At 48.2% G+C, this 21,474-nt stretch overlaps 2 protein-coding genes across 6 annotated transcripts in view; one reads left to right on the top strand and one right to left on the bottom strand.

Moving 5' to 3' along the window:
* Positions 1 to 347: 347 nt before the first annotated feature.
* DNAJC11 (DnaJ heat shock protein family (Hsp40) member C11) lies at positions 348 to 15,700 on the bottom strand. 2 transcript variants are annotated; one of them, XM_050322453.1, is made up of 16 exons: positions 15,590 to 15,700; positions 12,376 to 12,505; positions 11,434 to 11,507; positions 10,125 to 10,226; positions 7,723 to 7,851; positions 7,044 to 7,166; positions 6,071 to 6,144; positions 4,926 to 5,115; positions 4,562 to 4,647; positions 4,007 to 4,123; positions 2,982 to 3,137; positions 2,734 to 2,803; positions 2,556 to 2,613; positions 1,779 to 1,921; positions 1,226 to 1,355; positions 348 to 589 (listed from the first exon to the last, which is right to left on the bottom strand). In XM_050322453.1, exons 1-16 carry the CDS (start codon positions 15,659 to 15,661, stop codon positions 564 to 566), a joined length of 1,680 nt encoding a protein of 559 aa, XP_050178410.1. In that variant the 5' UTR covers positions 15,662 to 15,700; the 3' UTR covers positions 348 to 563. The 2 variants fall into 2 exon arrangements, with proteins under 2 accessions (XP_050178410.1, XP_050178411.1); XM_050322454.1 differs by lacking the exons at positions 11,434 to 11,507; positions 15,590 to 15,700 and having other exon boundaries at positions 12,376 to 12,497.
* Positions 15,701 to 15,817: 117 nt separating this feature from the next.
* CAMTA1 (calmodulin binding transcription activator 1) overlaps positions 15,818 to 21,474 on the top strand; it is a 225,458-nt gene continuing 219,801 nt past the window's right edge. For 3 of the 4 annotated variants that reach the window (XM_050322444.1, XM_050322442.1, XM_050322441.1), the window contains exon 1: positions 19,389 to 19,482. In XM_050322444.1, the coding sequence (XP_050178401.1) occupies positions 19,416 to 19,482 (67 nt within the window). In that variant the 5' untranslated portion in view covers positions 19,389 to 19,415. Of the gene's footprint in view, positions 15,834 to 19,388; positions 19,483 to 21,474 lie in introns of those variants that run through there. The other variant, XM_050322445.1, reaches the window with a different exon arrangement.

Here is a 21,474-nt window from a genome sequence, read left to right as displayed (position 1 = left end):
GCTGAAGAGGTCAATGTTACTGTAAAAGGCAAAGAACTTCATACTTAACAAAAGTGTGTGCTTAACAAGTGCATTTCAAACACAGATTTGAGATGGAAACAATCTCTGACCTCTTTCCAACAAAAAGGCTTTGCACAGGGGACTTCCAGGAGGTGGCCCGAGAACTGAAATTCCCCTCAGGAGTAGGAAAAGGTGTGTTACCTGCCTCAGGAAGTATGTGGAGAAGTGAGAACAACAGGTTTTCATCCCTGCTCAGTGCCAGGAGGTATGTGTGAGCGCACGAAGGGGCCATGGCCAGCTGGCAGGAGGGCACCTGCTCAGCCCTCTGGGCAGAAAGCACTGTGCACTCAGAGTCACGCTGCTTTATTGAGTACCAAGCCACAATATTGCCTTGAAGCTGCCTGGAGCAGCAGGGTCTCTCCTTTTGTCCCTAAAAGAATCAGCAGGACACCACCTGCTACATGGACAGTAAAAATAAAAGTGTCTCTGTTCAAACTTGCAGCGTCCGGGGGAGGTTGTGCAGTTTCCATTGACCCAGGTACCGTGGCAGACGCGCTCCTGGATTAGCCATCGGCATCAATCCTGTGAGCTGTCAGGGAGAACAAGGAATGGACACATGCTAGAACCCACCACCGTACCAGGGACAGGCAGGAGCATTTCTGGCTGCTAATTAAACATGACTCATATACACCTCCCAAGGCACTTCTGGAAGCTCTGTCAGCTGGATGTGCTGCTCACACTGGCCAGGGAGCTGACCTAGAGCAAACAGAGGTCTGTGCCCTTGATCCAACCTGCCAGACCCACAGAGGTGACAGCAGAACTTGGCACAAGCAGATACTGGTTTCACAGAGTTATTGCAGCAGGGAAGATGTTTTGGCAAGTAAGACAAATGGGGATAAAGAAGAAATCCGGCTCAGGCCTCCAACATGCCTCCATACATTCAATTCAGTCCCCAAAGGGTCACCCAGTGCTGTGAAGTGTCTGGAGGGACACTGGCACCTGTGGGAGGCTTCTGCTTCCAACCCCAGTTAAAGACTAGCTGGTACAAGCAGCTGCAGAGCTTCTGCAGAGCTCTTTTGGGCCTTGCTGCAGAGGCATGTCATGGTCAGTCCATTCCAGTAACCCGTTCTGAGCCCCAGAACCCCAGTTCCGTGTGCTTCACCACAGAGCTGAAGCAATCGTTTCGGTTCCCAAAGGAAGAAGCTGGGTAGTCCATGCTACTTACATTGCTTTGGTATCCTAAGGGCCTCGTTGTCAGCTGACATCACTTGGTGCAGAACTCCTCGGAACTGATAAAGCACTTTCAAACTCTTCTCCTCTCCCACACAGGGGTCGTAGAAGCCTGGCAGCCCAGCCTTGAACCAGAAAAGGACAAACTGAGCATAAGGGAATTGACTTTCACAGTTCTTCAGCTGGCCAAAAACATTTATCAGTGCCAGGACAAGTTGTCATTAAAAAAAAGGAGTTTTGCTGCCAGCAAGGTGAGATGCTGAGGAATCACCTCTGCAAGTTTTGAATACATAACAGTAAACCAGGGGGTTGGGAAGTTTCTGGTGTACCGCCCCAGGGTCTGCAGACACCGAGATGCTGTTTCTTTGGCACTGGAAACGCCCAGAGGAACAGAAGTTCCTGGGCGTTCCTAACACTTGGTATGTAAATGTCTTCTGTGAACTGATCCAGAGTCACTGGAGAGATCCCCTGACAGGACACCACATGGTTCAGCTGAAATTCTGGGTCACACATTTGAGTCATGGAGTCTGGGCTTTGACAGAACGTACCTTGGAGGCCTCTGTAAGGATGAGTTTAGAGTCCTTCACCAAGCACTGCAGGGGCACAGTCACATCTATTACCTTCACCTTCTCATTCTTCCTGCTGTTGTCGTTAACAAACTTCCCGTACCAGGCGTTCACTATAATCAGACCTGCATGTCCCAGGAAATCACAGCTGTGGTGAAAGGCTTCCTGCCATGGCTGGACAGACATTGACAAAAAGACCATCCAAGCATTTTCTCTTGCTTTCACTGAGATTTAATTCTCCTGTCCTGGACCCACTCTTCTCAACCCAGAACAACATGTCTGCTTGGCTGTTTGTTAACAACCTTCAGCACTAGGATAGAGTGACAGGACTTCAGTGCCACATTGATGTGACAATCTGAGTGGATGTCAGTTCATTCTGGAACACTCTGTGGAAGATTGGTAGTAATCATCAGAGATCAGATTGCCACTATGATTGAGGAACAATGGGATTGATCCCATGTGAGGGAGAAATCAGTGAAAGCTAACCTTGAGACTACAACTTTTGCACATATTTATACACACACCTCTCTTTGGTGGAGAGGTGAATCCACACTGATGTCTTCAGTCTGTTGATCCACCTCACAGCACGTCCTAAGCTCAGGCACACGGAGCTGAATCACAGTGGGACTCCCCTACTCTGTGCACAGCAGCAACTACGCTGCACTTCATCAGGAGTGGGAATGAAGAAACAACACCTTTGTATTGTTTCTTTTTCTCTCCAAATTTATATAAAAAAGTAAATGATATCATAATCTTTACCCATTCTGGCCTCCTCTGCTTCAATTATCCTTCGGACAGACTCCTGCATTAACCGGACCTGTCACAACACAAGTGGCAGAGCAGAAATCATGCACGGTCAGACACTGTGGCCAAAAGAGAACAGCCCAGAAAAGAGCTTCCTTTCACTAAGGGGGACCAAGTTACAAGAAAGACTCACCGCAGCTTCAGCCTCCTGCTTCTTCTGCAGGATGTCACTGGCTGTGTTCTCCCTCTGCTTCTCCAGCTCTCTGGCAGAAGGAATGCAACATCACATCAGGAATACACAGTAGATGGGATTCAGTCACAAACTGGCAGGTGTCTGCCTATCCCCCCTGTCCCCAATTACAAGTGACCCACAACCTCACACAAAAGAGCCCTAGTGAGACTTCCTTGCTCTGAATGTGCAGCACAGCCTGGCAGTCTCACCTCTCCTTCTGCGCCCTGAGGTAGGGTTTGATGACCAGCCTGTGCATGGCGAAGTAGATGACGAGAGGTCCCACGGTGGCATAGAACACTGCACTGGGAAGCAGCTGATCTGTTAGGTGGACAGGGAAGAAGTAGGTCTGGCTAGCCCTATTCAGCCTGCAACAAAGAGCAGAGGCACAGGTAAGAGTTGAATGTGCTCGATGAAGCACACTTAGCAGCACGGGAGATGAACAATGAGCTCAAAAAGTTAAAAGTCCAAGAAACTGAACAAGCCAACGGTAAGAAAGACAGCTGACACCAGCCAGAGCCAGATTTCAGTGAAGCAAACATCTCTCATGATAGTACCTGACCATTGTACAGTGTTTTTTTTTAATCTTAGGAGAATAGGAAATTTGGTCATTAATTTCTCCCAAAAAAGGTGAAAAAGAAAATGCTTCTAGAGAAGGTCTGTGTTCACAACACTAGCATGGGCCTTCAGGGCAGGTGTATATTAGTATTTTTCTGATGCTTGTAACAGTATTTATTTTAGAAAACACGAGCTTCCTGAGTTCTTCAGGCCCTTCAGCAGTTTGGCATCCTGCCTGCTGTGAACTGCCTCTTCGCGAACTGCACCTTGTTAGTGGTACAAACACCTGCATTAGGGAATGGTAACTCCCTAATTCAAGCATACGCTTGTGTAAAGTGTTACACAAATAGAATCCAGCTCTAAATCCAGCTCTACTAATAGCATTTTCAGAAATCTTCCATCCGCTTACCAGAATGCTCCAAACTTCACTTTAACCTGTATTTCAGAATATTCTGATGCACACATAGAGGTGGCTCAGGTTGTAACACCAGTAGAAGGCAACCACTGCTTACCATGGGCACTGCTTGCGTTAGAGGTGAGGCAGCTGCACCCTCTCCCAGTGATGTATCACTACACCTGTACTGCCCTGGGACTGTGACCTTCTTACTTGAATATACGAAACAGAATCACAGAAGTTATGGTCAGCCTCTGCAATCTAGAGTTGTAATCTTGAACCTACTTGATTTTCAAGGACACTCCTTGGGGAACACCAACACTGACAGTGGCTCCTAAAACGCTGTGTCTGGAAATCTTCCTCTCTGCTCCATATTCCACTATGGTCCCAAAGAAACCCGCCCTAGAACGACAGAACCAAAAACTGGTAAGACAGGGAAGACTTCTTCTCTTTACTGAATCCTGTAATTTCCCAACAAGTAAAGCATGGAAATACATCTGCTGCACATCTGAAATACATCTGTTGGCCTCTGGAAGATTCACTGTGTATCTCCAAGGTGAGATTAGCCCTTACAGTTTGCTCAGTAGCAAAAAACACCCGAAGAACTTCTGGCTTTCTTACTGGAGATGATATAGACATATCACGCACAAGTATTTTACGTTCCATGTAACCAAGCCTCCAAGACACTCACTTCAGTCTTTACCAGATTTAAAGAACGAAAAGCAGATTCTCAAAGGCCACAGAAGCATTTGGTTTGTGTGGAACCTGGAGGCCTACAGCAGCAGAAGAGGACAGATTCCTCAGGTTGTGAGTAATGTGAATTTCCTCTTGAGCACTTACTTGAGAGAACCTTTCACTCGTGTTTGATCCTCATCCTGAAACTTATGCTGGTAACTGACCATCATGAAAGAATGGGGGATTCCCAGCTGAAACACAAGAGGCACGAATGTATGAAAACATACCTTTGGCCACTGCTGAACTCTCCCCCCAGTTTCCTTTCTCACCCTTGAAGTGGCACAGAACACAGAGCAGTGCTTGACACAACCTCTGCAGCCTGTTACCTACACCGGGTGCACCACAGGACAGTACCAACTGCTCCCTTAACCCCTAGTCCCAAGCCAAACTGCTGCCAAGACAGGAAGATGAGATCCCTCTCTCCCACGGGGCAGGACTGCTGTCCCCACGGCAGCAGCAGGGCTCTCACCTGCAGTGCCACGGTGAAGTGGCTGGTTTTGGTGTCCCGGACAATACTGGTGTTCATGGCTGACTGGATGCCCCACCGCCACTGCAAGTAGCCCATTGTGTTCTTGTCAAGGTTGCGGGCCAAGACTGTGGTGAGGCCGGGGCGGACCCCGCGGGACGAGAACTGCAGGGCACAGTTTGTGGTGATGAAACTATGGAAGTGAGGAAAGACTCATCAGTGCTAAAACACAGGCTCCCAGGTGGCCTCAAATTCCTTCTTGCCCAGGAACTTTGCTGAATACCCAGAGATCATCCCGCAAGGAGTGTGACACCCAAGCTTTCAGGGAAAAATCAAAACTGCCCTGGCCACAGCAGTGCCCAGGAGAGTGCCCTGGTTTACTGCCTGTGCCCAGGCAGCTGCTGCTCCCGACCTTCCCTCCTGTCCTGCACGTAACCGCCCAGTCTCTGCAGTGCAGCACACTCAGCTGCTGGCACAGAGCAGCCCTGCTATTTAGTAACCCTCAAGCATCTGCCCCAAAAAGCAGCACTAAAGTTCTCTACAGGGAACAAGAATCCTGTACAAGCTCTAAGGAATGTTGTATTTACTAAATTAGAAACTATAAATGAAGGAGCCTACACTGGCTCCTACAGTGCTCTGGCATGTGACTTCAATCACAGCCCTTACCTTGTATTCTCATTTGCAACCTAAGACTTCTATTAATTTGTGAACAGATACCACAGTAGTGGCAAATTGGTATTATTTCCCAAAAATACAACACATCATCTCCTGTTTTGCTGTCAGAAACTCCCTCTCACACATGGAAGCCCCAGAAGAGCTCCCCATCTTTTGTTCTGCTCCCAGAGCAAACTTCTATTGCTCTGATTGGAGATCATACCTCAAGAATCATGAACCATGAGAACATCAAGTACAAATCTAAGGATATGGAACACAGACCCTCCTTCAATTGGAAGTATGACAATGGAGGGCACCAACACCCTGATATTGTACAAGTATTTTGACAATACAAGTATGACCTCATATCTAAAGAGGAAATACCTTATTTTGTAGGATAGAAGACAAATCCAGAGTTAGGGTGGAAGAGAATTCAAGTTATTTACTTCTTTAGTGTGAAATATTAACCATTAGACCATTTTTCTAATATTTACCATCTTGGTGTAAGATTACGGAATATCTTCAGCCCAAAGAGAGGTCCATGAAGGTCTCCTGCTCCAAACTCCAACTGTTCAAATGCACAATGCCAGAGTGTTAGAAGAAAACAACCTTTACAACAGTGACAAAGTATGTCACAAGTGTCATTTCCATCACAGACATTTTACACATCTGAGTAATGTTTACCACCTTTCAGTACTCTCCCTTTCCTGCAGCTTGGCATTCAGAAGAAAAGGTGTCTCTCTGAGTCAGGGTTTATGGGTAAAACAAAGCCAGTTTCATAAAGCTACATACTGCTATTGGCACCTGCTCTGGTCACTCCGGGGAACATGGAGAAAACACCTCCCTCACAAAGTCTTTAAGCAAATCAAAAGCCTCCAGTCTATGAATTCTCAAACAAGAGGAAATCTCCCACTCCCCCAAGCTGAGGAAACAGGCTAGCAGGACCTATTGTGCAAGAAGGAAGGCACAGGCAGCAGCCACCTGCCAGCTATACCAGTGATACCATGAGCACGTCAAACAAAGCCCAGCTTGCACATGGCAACATAGGACCTTTCAGCTGCTCAGTCCATATCTGCTGGGCACTCAAACTATTTCCCCCACAACTTCTTCCCTTGAGAGAAAAGCAGTTTTGGAGGCAAAGACAAACTATCACGCTGCCTAAGGTGCCTGATCACAGCACTGGAAGGCACCTCAGAGCCTTCAGACAGTGAAATTAGAAAGACTAGAGACACCAGGTAATAATTCTGTCTGCACAAGTGAAGTCCAAATTGCATGGCCAAATGGAGAGGGGAAAAATAAGAAAAACCAAGGTTTGGCCTTCCCTTTTTCTCAAATTCCTTTAAGAATTCCTTTTTCTACATTCTACAGAATGTAGCAAATAAGAGACGAATCACAGCCAAAGTTCCCCCCCCCCAAAAAAAATAAACACTGGGTAACAGATTGAATTCAAAACTGCATAACTCTTACCTCTCCCCATCCCTTGGCAGATGTCACTCGTCTCAGAGCAAGATTAATTGATCCCCCTCCATTCCCATTCTGGGTGGAAAGGTTACCAGACAGTATTGCTGTGTCCGTGGCAGTCAGGGGCGCCTGAAAAATCAATATATTGTTACCAGTAACTCTGGTCCCAGTTCACACAATTAGTGCATGTTCTGCAAGGACATCACAACTTTGGAGTGTATGTGGTTTTGTAGTCAAATATCAAGTATGGCAAAAAGTGAGATAATTCATATGGTACCAGACACTTGTGACACCTGTAATGTACCTCTTGAAGTCCTGACCCTGAGCTGCAAATTTAGTTGTAGACTAAATTTCTGCAACTCTCTGAGGAAACAATTCCCGTTCTTTTCCTTACCCACATCCTCAAAAATGGATGCCACTCGTTTTCATCCACTGAACATACCCTATCCAGTCAGAACTGGATACTGAGCATCCCCACTGGCAGGAGGGCAGGACCACTTCAGCACACAAACCAGTCTCTGGAAAGCTGCAGGGCAAACCCACCATTCTGCTGGTCCTGAGCTGCCTTTTCCCACCTGCGCTGGCCACTGTGTTCCCCCCACATCCTGGTGAGAACCCCTGAGCAGCGTGTTCTGTGCCTCATTCGCTCAGGCCCTGCTCACATGTCCGTGTTCATCCTCCTTACCTCGATGGACTGGGATATGTGCATTTTGTTTATCTCAATCTGGGGAAAGCTGCTCCCAGGCACATCTTCGTATTCCTCGTCATAACGATCAAAGAGGTCGGTGGCGTCTATTCCCACACTAATTGTTCCCTGAGGGATGACAAGTGAAACAAGCACTTAGCATTAGCAAACATCCAACATACACAGGACAAGTGGCTAAAGCATTCCTGTATATGATCACATTTTTGTGTAGTTTTCCCTTTTTCTGAAATTACCTTTTCCACTCTAAAATGAATTTCCTAATACGTAAGACAAACAAATGTCAGTGATTACAATATTCCAAAACAGCAATATAAATCATCAGACTGGAGAAAGGGCAGCTTTTCAGCATGAACTCAACTTGCAATTTTTCTATTATGACATATTACAGAAGCAGGTAGAACACCTTTACACAGCGGGTTTCTTCTTCCCCCACAACCAAATCTGCTATGTCAGTACTTGAAAGTTAATATATTTCAGAAATTGATTTTCTTCAATGGAACTTAACCAGAAAGCCTCTATTGTGCTTCTTCTTATGAGTTATCTAAACCAACTTAGTTCTAACCTGCATCATTCACTTGCAATTGACCTCATTAGTCAAAAAACCTCTTCTCAGTGTTTACTTTTTGATTTCTGACGCACCAAAAACTGGACAAATATTTTAACATTGAAAAGTACCACTATTTTCAGGAGAACCGTGCAACAGGGTTCTAACCACACTTGGAAGCTGGAGAATTTCAGAGTAACTGCACTCACTGTTCTGTGAGGCAGCACCAGCTCCTGCCCCTTCTGCACTTTCAGGAATCATCTGCAAAGTCACCTTCAAGGGACTCCAGACCCTACAGCTTCTCCAGTTTCAGCCCTCACTTGCGCTGTGCTGTTCCTTGAAAGGAGGTCAAAAGAAGAGGGAAGCAAGGGAAAACCACTAACCGCCCTGGAAGGGCACAGCCTCGTGCTAGCAAACACCCATTGGAGACCACCTTGCTGTACTGGGCTTACTGGTGTTGTGATGCTGTATGGATCCACAGGTATTCCTGGGATTCATGGCACCTAATTTCTCTAAAACATATTCAAAATCTTAGGATTTCCTTTTTCACACCTGTGAATTGTACAGCACATATCCCTCCCAAGGAAAAAAGTGAAACATTTGAACCTAACCATGAAAATCCACAGGACCCATTCAGAGGAAAGGAGGCTCTCCCTGTTCCGGCTCCCCAGCAGACCTCCTACTCCTCCACCTTTCCCTCAGGTGAACGGTGGACCCTGGGCAGACCCTCCACCTCCCACCAAGCAGGTGAAGTCACCCCAGAGGTCTGTGGATCCTGGCAAGGAAACTGGTTCAGGCACAAGCACAGGAAAAGCAGCAGATGGTGAAGTTAAAAATATTCCCAGGGAATGAAAGCACCCCTATGCCACCGGATAATGGAGGGGACTGCTGCTGCTCCAAGCTCCCAACAGCCACCTGCTCTGAGCATGGGAAGTGAGGAGCCCTCCCCAAAGGAAGAGGAGCAGGAGAGCTGTAAGGCCTGCTCAGAAGCCAGTGCTGGACGGAGTGGGAGCAGCACTATGGAACCATCAGAGCCAGGATCAGCTTTTATAATCACCTTTATCTGCCACCCTGTGAAAGGAAACAGGCTCATGGAATTCACAGGTGTGCCAGAGGAGAATATACTCCCTCCTTTTTTCTTAGGAATTTACCTTCAGGAAGGTGACACCTGGAAGCTGTGCCAGGCTATGCTTTAAGGGACCTGCATTCCTTAGATGTTGACCTTCCACAGCAGGAAAATTTAATTTCTCCTAACACAGAGTGGTTCTTCTCAAATCAAGTAATGAACTTTTCAACCCTTCTGCATGTCTTTGAAAGCAAAACCAAAACTCTAAAAGCAAATGGGAGACTCAATTCCAACCCTCCAAATTGCCTACATCTGGTTATTGCTCAACATTTCTGGTTAAAATGCTTTATTTTTGTGGAACTGTTTTCTAGAACTGACAAAACGTTGCAAATTTTAAAATAACTTGCGCTCGTGTATGAAACGATCACAGCTGCACTCCCCAATTCCATGGGAACACTGCCTGGAGAGATCCATCGGCTGCCAACCGGCAGTTGCTGTAAACACCCAGATGGCTAATTTTATCCCAGGACACAGGCCGAGACTCACAGTGCAGCTCCCAGCCACGGCGAGGCGCACAGGGAAAATGTCACATTCCTGAAGCATGGAGCAGCATCAGTGGGAGATAACCATGCCCCTCTCCGAGAACATCTCTCTGGCCCCACTCACCCACACCTCCAGCAGGGCTCTTTCATACAGGTCCTCAACTAGGCTCAGCACAGTGGTGATAATTTATGGATCCACTCTTGTGACCAGGATTAAGTCTTTGCTTACCTTTGGATTAGTTCGCTGCTGCAGTCTCCTCTCTTCCCTCTCTCTCTGCAAACGCTCAAATTCTTCCCTGATTTCAGCTGCAGTTCTCTTTCGTTCCACAACCTGCTCAAAAAGAAATGAGAACCAAAGGATCACCACACTGAGGCTGTTCAGGGCATTGCACTGCTGGAGGGACGGAGGCCCATGAACCTGGGATGCGCTAACACGCTGCCCCAGCTGCTGAAAGCCACTCTGCACCAACTTCAATAGCCAAGAGTTTGGAAGGAAGCACCTGGACCAAATCAAATGGTAGGCACGAGAGAAAACTCCATGCTTTGAGAGAAGGGAATATGGTCTTGTTATTTCCATTCCCTTGACAAAACTATGGCAAAGAGCTTTCCTACCACAAGTACTAGACACAGCGCTGTTATCCTCAGCGATCCATTAACTGCTCTACCAGGTCTGGACACAAAAATGAAAAGAACTGAAAGTCTCTGGCCTGAAGCAAACTGATTCAGTGAGAGTTCTGTGATTTTAGGCTATGCTGTTTCACAGCTGCTTACCTGACATGGCTTGGGGAATGAGGATTTTAGGGTTTTGGTATGGATAGAAAGAGTACTGGATTTGGATTTTCAAAATAAGACCACGTCTGCGAAAAGCAGTTCAGAAATGTGTTACATGCTGCCACTGCTCCACATTTCTGGCAACTGACTCCAAAATTGACCTCGGTGCTGACCTGACCCAATACCATATGATTCTGCTGCAAGTAGCATAGTGCAATCAACTAGGGCTGGCAGAGGCCAGCAAGGGACTCAACAGTAGGACAGCCACAAATAAAGAAGTTCTCTTCCAAAGCCCATAAAACCCAACCAAAACCAAACCAAACCAAACCAAACCAAAAACACCAAAAAAAAAACCTAACTAACCCCAAAAAGCCCAGGAAGAAAAAGTAAATTCAAACTCAGAAGCTAGTTGAGAAGATGCTTTGGATGAAAAAACAAGTTTCGGATGAAAAAGATGGGACTTGATGCACAATAACGACACATTCACTTCAGACAAAGATGTTGCCTGTCACGGTAATATCCTACCGGGAACTCTGAATGTCAGGTTTATTGTTCTCTTGTTAAGTGCAAAACCCAAATGTTCTTTGAAAATCCATCACAGTGTTTCAACAGGGACAGAGAGAGACAGAAATAACTAACCAAGGATGCCTTCACACCAACAGACATTTATTACCAGCCAGGTGTCAGTGCAGCTGATAGAACAACAATGGTAGATAAAGGTGAGTTTAGTCAAGGCCACTGGCCATAAGGTGCTCAATTTCTCTCACCTCCCAGCCTTCCATCTCCAGTCCTCTCCTCCCATATATGTCATAGATGGCTCTGGTCTGTGGATCACTAAGCACTGCAAATTAAAACCAAAAGAGAGGAGAGAACTCAGTTTTCAGTCTTCTCCTCAAATTCAGACCTACCCTGCTCTCCTAGTAAAAGCTTCCACATGTCCTAAAGCCTAACTAGGGACAAAGGGAAAGACTCCACCTGTGCTCAAGTCCAGTCAGAAGGAGCAAATCAGTCAGAACCAAGAGAATGAAAAAAAAAAAAAAGCTCATATTTGAGGTCGAATGCAGGAATATTTGTTCATCATTTTGCCTTAGTTTCTCTTTAGGCTCCAGGACTGGGCACCCAGATGGGTGCACCTGCTTTATAACATGGATGGTTCCTACCAGTTTCTACTCTACCTGCACTCCAGGTGCAACTTGCACACCAGGATGTAAGTAAATTTCAGCTTAATTCAGACTATTTTAAAAGGGCTTTGGCATGAGAGAAAAACTGTCTGCTATGAATCAGTTGTCTCTATCTTAGTCTGAGCATATGGAAGAACTTGCTGGAAAACAATGCAGACTGCAGTCAGGTGACATGGAACAGAACCTTGGGATGCAGCAGTTCATCAGTACAATATAAAACTGTCTTTCTCATTGAACATTTTCAGTGGTCATTCTCCTATGGAAGAGGCATTCAGAAGTAAGGGAAGTGATGAGAAGATCATTTGCAACATGCAGCAGGTAAGACAGAGACTCCACATCTCATTCCCTGCAGCATTTATATGGCATTTCCCCTCTGACTTATGGGATGGAAGCACAAAACAGCATTCCTAAGTATCAGCAAATTTAATTATTACTTTGTAATAATAAATAGCTTCAAAAAGCACAAAGACACAGCTCTCCTAGAAACCCCATGAAAACAGTTTTTGCAAAGCTCAGCCTCCCCCTGACCTTCATAGGCTTGGTGGACGAGGTTGAAGAGCCGCTCAGCCTGTGTTTTGAGCTCGGGGTCGCGATGCTTGTCGGGGTGGTACAGCATGCACAGCCGGCGGTATGCGGCCTTCAGCTCCTCCTGGGAGGCCTGTGAAATGCACCAAAAATGAACTCAAGTACAACCAATGCCATTTCCACAAGGCCACTCTCAAGATCAGCCCTCAAAGGGAAGTGCATCAGCTGTTACATGACACTGCTTTGGCCAAATCAGGAATGGACTATTGCTTCATTATGTAAGTTAATAAAATGTTCAATTATCACACGAGGATCATCCACACTATCTGTAGCAGAACAAGTGACTTCAATAACAAATTGTACTCATATTTCAATCTTAACCCCCAAGGAGACACTTTAACTATCCAAAAGCACAGAGCTTCCACAGCTGGAAAAGTAAGAAATGTAAACCCACAGTTTTACACTCATCCCAGCACTGCCACAGTCCCCAGCACCCTGCTGTGCTCCCCAACACCCCGTTCTGCTCCGCAGCAGGGTCTGTGTTGTGCTGCAAGGGAGGCAGGTGCATCACCTGCCCACGAAGCCACGGACAAATAACCATGAGAACAGTGTGTCACCAAATGCATCAAGAATGAACCTGCCCTGTCCTTTACCACAGTCACTCTGAGACCTCAGATAGCACATGGCCTCATTCCAAGGACACGGATGGTTCTTTCAGAAACAATGGAGGAACCCCCCCCCACCTCCTTCCATTTTCATCTCTCAGGAGACAACCTCCCAGGGATGCTATTCTTTGACTCCAGCGAATCCTGGTAACCTCTCCTCTCTCACCTCATGCTGCTACAACCCCTGCACTGCAGCCCCTGTCCATTCCTTGGAGATTGTTTAATGCCTACTTTTTAGAAGTGCAGTTGCCAAAATCAACCAGAACTTTTCCCTAGCAGAGCGTCACAGAGCTACCAATCGTCCAGTTCCCAAAATGCCCAGGCACGAACCAGTTCCTGGGTACAGGGGGGCATTCCTGGAGGAACATGCAGAGGAAAATAATCAAAACCTAACAGTCCTGGCTGTCCCCAGGGGCTGCCAAAACAAGGACTCAGCACAGCCAGTGATGGGGCGCACCCAGAGAGGGACATCAACAATGGGATTTACAGACACAAATTCCATTTACTCATAATGGTCTTCAGGGAACAAAGATGGCACAGTTTCCAAGCTTTCACTGGGGAAATAAAGGCCTTAAAAGGTTACTTCATTTCTTAAAGTAACATCTTTTTTCCCCCACTTGTGGCAAGGAGGAATCCAGGAATCCATCTAGATTTGAGGACAGCTCAGAAGAAATCTTTTCTCTGCGTGTTTGTACTATTTCACATTCATATTTTGAAATTATATAGCTAAAGGGTAGCTGCCAAATTTGCTGTTTCAAGACAGTAAGGACAACTACAGATTAGCTTTTTTCTTTTTACTACTGTGTGCTTTCTCAGATATCAAATTTAAACTCGACTGGGAAGGCAGGGGAACATATAGGCCCAAAATGGCATTTTTAAATCAAATTAATGATAAATGGTTCAATGTGCTATTGATTACATCACAGAAATAAGCAGGTTCATTTTTCATAAATGCCATGTTCAATAAAATGTTAGATTGGGCATTTCATCATCACTGATGCTCAGATCATTGGTTCAATATTCCATGAGCAACAGCCTCTTTGAAACTGCTAAAGAAACCCTGACAACATTTCAGATTGCCAGGAAATACCTAAGTCACTAATAATTGTATGTAAGTTACATTTTTATTACCAAGACTCTGGGCAAAATTAAAATGCCTCCCATCTCCCTACTTGGGGTTTAAAAAGCCTCATTTGATGTCTCAAACACAGCACGACATTTTTAGCAGACTAACATCTCTAAAAGATGAACTATTCACCCACACACACACCATCTCCACTTGCAGGCTCCCACCCCTCTGTGGGATCCCAGCTCAGCTGCCACATCACCCTGTGGCCCAGCACGAAGACATGCTCTTCACTGCATTCCACTACAGGGCGGTACTGCTGATGTTCATTAGCAAGGGGCAATTAACAAAGCACCCACTCCCCTCTGTTGGATTTATTCCCTTGCAGACCCTTTTAACTCAGTTGCAGCTCCCTGCTGTACCAAACTGGAATGCCTTGCTCTGGAAGCCAGCCTAAGTTAACTATTAAACCCTCCCTTGTGCGGTTCCCAGCTCTGTTTTAACCTCCGCACGCTGCTGTTTGGGAGGGGGAGTTACGAAAGCTCCCAAGGGAGGTACAAGCACGGCCTCGCTGACTTCAAACCACAACAGCGGTCTCGAGTTGCACAGAAACGTTTCTAAAAGGAGCCCAGCATCAGGGAGTTCTGCAAACAGCTCAACCGTCACACGCTGTTCCTTCAGGAATGTGGCAGATTCCCACAGATGAGGCACGGGAGACTGTCCCTGCAGTCCAGGGACTGACAGTAGTCCCAAAGGGAATGTTTCGAAGCTATCAGGCTGAATCGTTTCCAAGTCTGGATCTCCTACTGCACACAGTGATGGTGGTGCAGTATGAGCTTTGTCCGGTTCCAGTGGCAACATCCAGGACAATGGGCTTGAAAAGTGCAGTCTGTTTACGCATACACACACACACACACATAATATACTGCTGTTGCATTTGCTGAAACAAACTACAGCATAGCTCCTATATTCAGATACTTGGAGATTTCCCTAATTATTACTATAAAAAATAGTTGCCTCCCATAAAGTTCAGAACTGATCCAAAATTGCACCAACTAATACCCATCTATTCTTAAAAGTGAAATCGAGGAGTCTCGATCCTTCTTTTATGGCGGGAGAGCTGTTTTGCAAAAAATATCGGTGTTTCCAAATTGGAAACCTTCGGTAAGTGCCCCCGGCCCCGCCCGAGCGCGGCGGGAGCCGCGGCCGAGGGGCCCGGGTGTGACCCGCGCGCGGAGCTGCACGGGAGCTCCCAGACCGCCGCAATTCGGAGCAAAACGCGCATTTCTCGGCCTCAGCCGCCGTCCGCCCGCCGCACACAATCGGGAGCCCCCTGGCCCGACACGAACTCTCCCGTCCCGCCACCGGCAACGCCTGCCCGGCCTGGGCTGAGGGCGCGCCGCGGGGACGCCGCTCCCGCCGCGGTGGGCAGGGAGGGTATCATCCTGCCCCGGCCCCGGCCCCGGCCCCGGCCCCGCGGCCGCACCTCACGCCGCACGTTGAGCAGCCCGTAGTAGTCCTGGTTGTCCGGCGCCTCCTCGCCCAAGGCCGCCGCCATCGTCCCGACCTCTCACCCCGCGCTGCCGCTGCAGCGCCCCCCCGCGGCCCGGCGGCCCCAGCGCACGCGCACGCGTGCGGGCACCGCCCCCCCGGCGCTCGCGCGGCCCAGGCGTGTGCGCGTGCGCAGCGCGGGAGCCGGGAGGAGGAGGAGGAGGCGGCGGCGGCGCGAGGTGAGCGAGGGAAGGGGAGAGAGACTGAGGGGGACACTGAGGGGGACACTGAGGGGGACACTGAGGGGGACACTGAGGGGGACACTGAGGGAGGCACTGAGGGGGACACTGAGGGAGGCACTGAGGGGGACACTGAGGGAGGCACTGAGGGAGGCACTGAGGGAGGCACTGAGGGAGGCACTGAGGGAGGCACTGAGGGAGGCACTGAGGGGGAGCGCGGGCCGGGCCGGGCCGGGCCACCGGCTGCTCCGCCGCGCTCCGCTCCGGCCGCGTTCCGCCTCCCGGCGCCCTGACGCGTCCTTCCCGCCGAGGTCGCTCCACGGCCGAGCGGCGGCTGTGGCAGAGCCGCGGTGCTCGGGGCCTCCGTCCGGGGCTCCCGGGCAAGAGCGGGAGCGAGCGCGGGCGCCAGGTGCGGTGCCTGCCCGGTGCCTCTCCCGGTGCCCGCCCCGTGCCGCAGGGCCCTCGGGACCTGCCCAAAGGGCCGTCGCCCACCCTGGTCACGGACGGGACCTGAAGGGTGGACGGTGCTCCGAGGCCTCTTGCCGCCGTAGCAAGAGGGCGGTTTCCAAACCCTGCTGTGACCACCGAGCCGCTGTTCCGTGACCGACTCCCGGCTCCGGCGGGGCCGGCGGAGGGCAGCGGGGAAGCCCGGCAGCCCGGTCCGGCTCAGGGTCCCGGGGCAGGTCTGAGCTCAGCGGTGTCGGACCCGCGGGCGCAGCACGGACTCAGCGAGGGCAGAACGTGTGCTCGTTTGTCACCAGTAGATCTGGAGCAGTTTTCCTTAGATCGATAGAGCTGCTTTGGCTTTTGGAGTAGAGAACAAGGGCCTGGAGTTCACGCTGTGCTGCCCTCCCTGATGGTGGGTTAACCCAGCTCTGAGTACCGAAATAGAAGGAAATGTCCCCAAAATGTGCAGAGCATAGAGCTTTTAGCAGAAGGGCTGCCCAGTCGGTTTGTTAACCTGAGTGCTGGCAGACAGACTGGGTGCTTGTTGGCATCAGTGCTATGATAAGGCTGTCAGGAAGACAAATGCAGCCTTTCCTGCTCGTGAGTGGTTATTCCCCAGTGGCTGGGTCTGATATTGGTGAGGGGATGCTGGAATGGTTTTCAGGTACTGCTGTCTGTAAGACCTCTCATTAACACCAGTGCAGCCCAGCGTGGAGCTGGAACTGTGTGTTCCCATTCTGAAGCTCAGCTTGTCTGCTTTGGATTTTGGATCTTCACATAAATTTTATTTGAAAACAGGAATGTTTTAATATTTAATAAGTTTGTTTTTTTTTTTTTCTGATCTAAGGGTAGTTAACAGGGAAGTATTGATTATTTTATAGCAGTTCCTCTGCACTCCTGGTAAGTGAGATGCAGTGCTTGGAACAAGAGGTGCACAAAGGATCCTTGTCTGAGAAACCATGTGGAAACGGGTCTGTTCTGCAGGGGAACATGTCTAGCACGACTTTTCCTCAATGAAGCCACCTGCTAGATGGATTTTGTTTCCACGTGGTTTAGGAGTCATTGAGTCTGTGCAACAATGCAAAGGAGACTCGAGTTCTGAGGATGTCAGTTGCCATAGCAACGCTATTTCCCATGGATTTTGGTCCTGTCATAATTGTGCTCTTTTTCTAACGTGATTTGGGAGCTGTGTGGTCCTTGGGGGGGTTAGTGCCAGAGTTACTGGGGGATTCTTCCCCTTACCAGACTGATCTAATGCTTTCCTAAAAGACCCAGCTGCTCATTGCTGGCGCTGGTTGCTGTTCCCTTGCATCACAGATGATTCAGGAGAATTTTTTGGGAATGTTCCACAGGTGTCACATCTTGGCAGGGAAATACAGGAGGAGAGAAATACGACTTTAGGGAGCTAAATATGAACTGTGCTTTCTAAGCATATAGAGAGAGCTTTTTGAAACTCTACATTATAACAAAGGAAATGTAACATCTATGGCAAAAAGTAGTTTGAGGGGGAAAAAGAAAAGTAATAGAAAAAGAAAAGCAGTTGTTTGTGCTTTACTGAGCTGCTGAGGTTTGGCCCGGGGTGCAGCATTCCTCTTGCCCACGTCACTGCTCACAGGTTCCTGGCACTGCACGTGGAAGTGTCGCGGTGCTGGATGGGACACAGTCTCTGCAGCAAGGGAAGCAGCCCCCAGGACTCAGATCTGGGTTTAGCTGGCCGTGTGCTGTCAGACCTGTGACACCACAGCTGCTGCTCCAGTGTGTGCAGTGTGCTCCTCTAGTAAGCTGTGAGCAGTCTTACATGTGGTGATTCCCCTCTGGTGCGGCAGAGCCAGAGATACCAGAGACCTTCATCGCCGGGGTCTCCTCTGCACGTGTGGGCTGGATGGAGCCGCCCTGCTCGGCCCCAGCAGCGCCAGGAGACTGAGGGGCCCAGTGTAGCAGATTCTCCCAGCGACTGGGATCACGGAGTCATCGCTGGAAACCTGCCCCCGCACAGAGTGGTTTTGCTAATATTAACTTTAGTTCCATTGCAGCTCAATGGAGGGAAAAACTAGAAACTGCCATAAATTCAGCGGAGCTTGTCAAAGCTGTCAAATTACCCCCTGACAAAGCTCCTGCCTCTAATGACTACAGCATCAGCTGGAGGGAATGTCTTTGATGGGGCAACAGTGCCAGGGCCCAGCACTGTTACACTTGTGATGTGCTGTCATTGGGGCCTCCAGGGCGCCAGTCGAGGGTGACGCTCTGAACAGAGTTAGTTCTTAAAAAAAAAAAAAAAAAAAAGGAATAATTCCAAGGATGTAGAGTAGCATCCGGTCCTCTGTTCTCAGCCAGAGTAATGCTGACTTCTAGTAAAGGTCTTCCTTGGTCCCATTTCTTAGCATTAGAAGTCCAGGGAGATAATATCTTTGCACGTATAAAAAGTGGTATTGATTTCCTGTTACTATTGTCCTGAAATGTGCACAGGGTGTCTATGGAGCAGTGACAATCCTCCATCACTAGCTTTATGGGAAAAGAATGGTTATTGAATCTCTTCCCATAAAATATAATCTCTTTCTTCCTTCCAGAATTTGCCCACTCCTGCGGGAGTCCCTCATGTTATGTCTTGGAGAAAATTGATTTTTTTTGTCTCCGGTTTGTACGCTTGTGTTTAGTTTTATTTTTAATTTGGCTCATGTGATATGAAGTGAAGACTTCCCTAACATTAAGCATGCTTTCTCAGTCTTGTACTGCTTCTCTTTCATATAGATTAACACTTTCAGAATGTTTTAAAGTACAATAAAGATATTTGTTTGGCACAAGTCTCTCTTGTCGTTGCTAGGAATTTTTTTACTTTGGGCAAGTTATTGCCCTGCCCTTTATTTCCAGGCAGGGCTGAAACACTGACAGCTTTTCAGCTGCTTACAGATAAATTCTGGGTAACTTTCTGGAGTCAACCCATTCTGATTTAGTGCAGCTGAATGACACCATGGTGGAGAACACAACTTGCAGTGTTGTCTGCTCAAGGAGCAGTGTGGTCTTTCAACTTGAACAGTGGCAAAAATACTCTGTCAAATATGTCCTTTCCTCTGTGTAGCAAATGACTGACCATGGGATTTTTCCTTTCAGGGAGGAAATGGCAACATGAATTCATAGATGATGAGTAGGATGCCAAAGCCAGAGATGACAGTGCTCTTGAAGAAATGCTGGGTAGAACAAAAAGGTAAAAGGAACAGCTAATTGAGTGCATTTCAGAGCCTGTGGGACTTCGTGGGGTACCTTTCCTCATGAGGCAAATGGCACACCCCCTCAAACCAGAGCTCAGTGTTCTGAATTCCCTCCTCCTCTGTCTTGCATGAAGTCCCAGTGCTGCCTCTCGCTCCTGACCTACTCTCTCTGTGCTCAGGCTTTCCCCAGAGCTGTCGCTCTGTACCTAAAGCCCGTGCGACTCATCCTTTCCACCCTGTCCTTGCATGCGCAGGTGCTGCAGCTCTCCCTGTCCCGCCAGCCCAGCAGTCACACCAGGTCTCTGCTACCGTGGTTGTGCTGAGGGCAAAACCAGAAAAGAGCTGGCCTGGGTGGGTTCATTTACAGCCAGTGCCGTGCTCCAGAGCGTCAGCCACTGGTCAGTCATGGCCTGTTCTGGCTGTGGACCTGCCCCTGGGCAGGCGCACGTGGCTGCAACGGTGGGAGTGCTCTGCAAACAGGTGCGTCTTCCAGGGATGAATCGCTCTGCCGCTCTGCTACCGTTTACTGCATTTGGTGTTAATGCTGTGGAGATGCCCACAGGAATCACTTCTTATTGGCTCTTTCATTCTGAGAAATTATCTCTGTAAGGGAGGCATGATAGTCCACCTGAGGACTTGGGGAGGTGAGAGGCAGATTTAATCACACCTGCAGAGTGCTGCACACTGGAAAGGCCTCATTATGGTCATCCAGTGGCAGCAGAAGTGGCTGAAACAACTGATGAGGAGCAAGAAGACCTTTAGTAGTAATGTAGTTCTCCTTTGGATATTTTTGTGCTTGTTTAGGGCAGACTGACTTCAATCCCCGAAAAGTCAAACGCAAATGTTCCTCTTGAAAGTGTTCCAGGTTTGTAGTGGTGAACTGCATGTTGCCCCTGCCTCTCAGCTCTCTCTGGCAGCAGGTGTGGGGGACACCAGGGCATTTCTTGGGCAAAGCAGAAGATCTTGTCAGTAGTGTGTAAAGGGTTGGTATATGTAAATAACAGTTCTATTCTGCTGGAAGCTTTGTCTTTGAAACAGCAATCAGGGAGGAATTCACTGTAGTTTAGGTGTTGGTGCCATTTGGTAAACTAGATCTCTGAGTATCCTTGGAGCCTCCAGCCCGGTAAGACAAGAGCCTGTCATGGGGCAGAGCTCTGTACCCTGCCCATGTTCAAAATACCCTCTAAATATACTCTGAAATACAGATTGGTTTTTTTTGAAAGATCCTAACTTGAATAAGCTGTCCTACAGATCAAATATATGGTGATACAACTTTTAGTTTAATAACACCAGAGTTGAGTATTCAAGGATACTTTAAATAATAATTAACAAGTTTCTCTTGTTGTCATTCCATATTTTCGGAGATCTGATAGTTTTGTCTGTCCCTTTTCTGCATATGTATATGTTAAGGCTGTTGATGTATTTTTCAGCTATTTCTATAAACTTGGATGTAAATTTGTTACATTCTTTGAGTTTCAAAATTCTTCACCATCAGTCTGGAGAGCTTTGAGTCTGTAAAACTGGGCTTCATAAAACTGGAGTCTGTGGTGGCAGGAGCCACATCCCTGTGGCAGTGCCAGTTCCCCAGAGCCAGGATGTGTTCCCTGTTCCTCCTGCTCCCTGTTCGGGGCTCTGGAGCACAGCCAGCGCTACACCGGTGGCAGCTGCAGCACCCATGAGGCCAGGTGAAATGTGGAGCAGGGAGGTGATTTTCAGTATTTGCTGCAGTTTTGAGAGCTTGACAGACATGTTATTTTACTGCTCATGCTGCTAAATGTGAGTTCAGGGCTGATGCCTGGTGCTGGTGCTTTAGGGTGGCCAGTGGCCACTAGCTGTGCTCAGCATCGCCGTTGCCAGCTCTGGCATCATGGCACATGCTGTCCACTCAGCAGTGGCCAGACAGCTCTGAAAGGACCAGGTTTGGCATCAGCACTATCCCTTCTGCAGGCGTTGTGCTTCGGGTGGTGCCAAGTCCTCGCTGCTTCTGC

The sequence above is a fragment of the Myiozetetes cayanensis genome, unplaced genomic scaffold (genome assembly GCF_022539395.1).
Source record: "Myiozetetes cayanensis isolate MyiCay16 unplaced genomic scaffold, myiCay2020 scf28, whole genome shotgun sequence".
Lineage (NCBI taxonomy): Eukaryota > Metazoa > Chordata > Aves > Passeriformes > Tyrannidae > Myiozetetes > Myiozetetes cayanensis.
The sequence above is the reverse complement of the archived record's forward strand: the minus strand, read 5'-3'. Positions and strand labels throughout refer to the sequence as shown.

What these genes read in the sequence shown, in the direction of transcription:
- DNAJC11 (XM_050322453.1), bottom strand. Translation starts at nt 15,661, where the DNA reads ATGGCGGCGGCCTTGGGCGAGGAGGCGCCGGACAACCAGGACTACTAC. An exon ending in CGTCCACCAAGCCTATGAAG is followed by an intron (nt 11,508 to 12,375) that starts GTCAGGGGGAGG and finishes TTTAATTTGCAG; the next exon opens with TGCTTAGTGATCCACAGACC. An exon ending in CGTAATCTTACACCAAGATG is followed by an intron (nt 5,116 to 6,070) that starts GTAAATATTAGA and finishes TCACTTCCATAG; the next exon opens with TTTCATCACCACAAACTGTG.